At 48.8% G+C, this 2808-nt stretch overlaps 1 protein-coding gene across 1 annotated transcript; it reads left to right on the top strand.

Moving 5' to 3' along the window:
* Positions 1–285: 285 nt before the first annotated feature.
* LOC118634379 (C-C motif chemokine 4) lies at positions 286–2136 on the top strand. The gene is made up of 3 exons (XM_036268862.1): positions 286–608; positions 1088–1202; positions 1802–2136. Exons 1-3 carry the CDS (start codon positions 533–535, stop codon positions 1887–1889), a joined length of 279 nt encoding a protein of 92 aa, XP_036124755.1. The 5' UTR covers positions 286–532; the 3' UTR covers positions 1890–2136.
* Positions 2137–2808: the final 672 nt, after the last annotated feature.

The following is a 2808-nucleotide window of genomic DNA, read 5'->3' as shown; positions in this document are numbered from 1 at the left end:
AGGAGAAAAAGACCCAGGAATGTGATGTGGAGTCCTGGCTCCCTCTTATTTCTTGAGGCCTGGAAAGACTGACATGAGACCTCTAGCTTCTGGAGGTGCCAACCACCAAGAGCAGCATGGCTCTTGTCTACAAGCTCCCTCTAGCAGGTGTGAATGTTTCATCCTTCCTCTCGGGTTTACAATGATCTCCTCCGTCTCTGTCACTGCCCTTGGTGTACCACTTCCCCCTGGGGTGCAGCTCACTTCTCCCCTCCACCTCCTTCTTCTTTCCACTGTGATGACATCGCTCTGGGGAAGAGAGCTGTGCTGGGCTCCTCACTCTCAGCTAGCTTCAGTTTCCTTATTGGAACCATGACATCATCTCTACCCTGGAAATTCCACTTGCACCCCTGTGCTCCCACCTCTGTCTCAGGCCTCAGAGGGCCTATAAAGAGGGGATCCCAGCTCGGTATCAGCACAGAGCACAGTCGGGTTCTGAAGCTCCTGGGTTCTCTCGTCTCAGCTCTGGGAAAGCCTCTTCTCCGCTCAGACCATGAAGCTCGGCGTGACTGTCCTCTCTCTCCTCGTGCTGGTGGCTGCCTTCTGCTCTCCAGCACTTTCAGCACCAAGTAAGTTTGTTGTTTCAGCTACTACTTCAGAGCCGTGGTGTAGGCAGAGTCCACTCTCCTAGCTGGGGTCGGTCCAACAACGGCCTCCGGGGATGGGACGAAAGGGAGCTGGGAGGGTTTCTAAGTAGTCTGCTGTTAACTGTGGTGTCTACTAGACATTCAGTAATATCCAAGTTCTTGTTTGCTTAAGAAATAGTAAGCAGTAGACTTGTTTGAGAAAATCCCTGTCTCTATGTCTTGGTTTCTTCATCTGTTAAATGGAACTAGAGGTGTACTCTGAGACCCAATCCAGCTCCATGATCTGCTCTTGGGATCCTGTATTCAGAAAAAGACTCGTACTCAGGGTGGGAGGGATTGGATACATGGCACTATATTCGGGCTCTGATAGCTCCACAGAGATGCCCCTTGAATATCCATAACTAAAAGCCAAGAGAGCAGCTCCTTATAGAGCTTGGATCTCACCTCGCCTTCCTTTCCAGTGGGCTCAGACCCTCCCACAGCCTGCTGCTTCTCCTACATCCTGCGGAAACTTCCTCGTGACTTCGTGGTGGATTACTACGAGACCAGCAGCCTTTGCTCCCAGCCAGCTGTGGTGTAAGTATCGACCTGGGCTGCTCTGGGGGGCAAAGGTGAGGGCAGGATCAGATGAGGGGCCTGTTTGGGGCAGGGAGAGGATCAAACAGGAGGGAGACAGGTCTGAGGGCTGAAGCCTTCCCAGACAGCAGTAAGGAACAAGGTCATGAAGTCACCAGTTAAGTCGTGGAAGGGGCTGGGAGGGAGTCAAGGGATAAGATGTATGTGTGGCCGGGGGGGGGGGGGGGGGGCAGGGGAGGAAATTAGTCAGAGGCTAGGAAACCAGGGAAAGTAAAAAAGATCACAAGAAATGCAGGCTGATTTCTTATACCATGCTTAAAAACACACATGGGAAAGTTATTGCTGGGGCACTAAGGAATGAATGGGGAGATATAGCCATATGATTGTAAAACTCATTGGTTCCTAATCTGGGAACCAAGTTAACTGAGGCCACATCTAAATCTAGGGTGGAAGTTATAAGGCGTTTGTTTCCAGTACCATCCGAGAGGGTCTTCCCACCCGCTAGAGCTGTCCAACATGGACTGTGGCCAAGCAGAGGGAGGTATCTACCACAGACAAGGTCTCATGCGATTCTAATCGATCCACTCTTCCTTCCACAGATTCCAAACCAAAAAGGGCAGACAGATCTGTGCCAACCCCAGTGAGTCCTGGGTCCAGGAGTACATCAATGACCTGGAACTGAACTGAGCCGCTCCAGACACAGGGGCAGGAGCTCTCCTGGGAAGATCACCTGAGCCCAACACTTCTCAGGGAGACGCACCCTCTCCACGTTCACAACGCCTCTCAGTTGTCCCCATTCCTTCCCCTAATTTAATCTTTATTATGTGCTATTATTGTATTTGATGTTCTTTTCATAGTTTATGTTGGTTTTACCAAGGGACACATGTCCCCCATGGGGATGGTCCGCCATCACTTTTCTCTGCTTTTGCGGATACATGAGTAATGCAGTTGGTTCTGTGTGTTTTCATAATAAAACTTAAAAATATATACAGAAAGTTTCTTTGTGTTTTCATTTGATTTGATGCAAAAGGAATTGACTGGTATTATTAATAGGGACAAACTACCATTTCCAAACACAATAAGAATGAGCAATTACTGAAGACATTATATGGGCTAAATCCGCTAAAGCCATAATCTCACTTAACACTTTCAACAGGGATTTTAACACCCTTAGCAAGTTGGGACTTTTACCTCCAATGTTACAGATGAGGAAACAGAAGCACAAAGGTGATGTGACCTGTGAGGGCTTGTAGGTCTGTTTGGAGAGCAGCGTGGAAGGGTGACCCAAGAGGATAGCTGTGATACGAAGGGTTATCATCTCCACATCTGTGAGCGCTGTTGTAAATAGCAGCAGCAGTACAACACAGAGGGAAGATGAGGTAGCTCAGAGTCAGGAAAGTGGCCCTTCCTTCATCACTTATTATCAGCATATTACTGGGAATGTCACCTTGCCTTACTGGACCTCAATTTCCACACCTGTAAAGAGGGCTGTTAGGAGTTGATTGTGAAGTATCCATCACAGGGTCTGACAAATGGAAGTCTCTCTTTCCCTCTCTGAGCCTTAGCTTTTCCACTTACAATGGGCTAGCTGCCTAATGTCATCAGG

This window comes from Molossus molossus, unplaced genomic scaffold, assembly GCF_014108415.1.
Source record: "Molossus molossus isolate mMolMol1 unplaced genomic scaffold, mMolMol1.p scaffold_m16_p_19, whole genome shotgun sequence".
In the NCBI taxonomy this organism is placed as follows: Eukaryota; Metazoa; Chordata; class Mammalia; order Chiroptera; family Molossidae; genus Molossus; species Molossus molossus.
The sequence above is the reverse complement of the archived record's forward strand: the minus strand, read 5'-3'. Positions and strand labels throughout refer to the sequence as shown.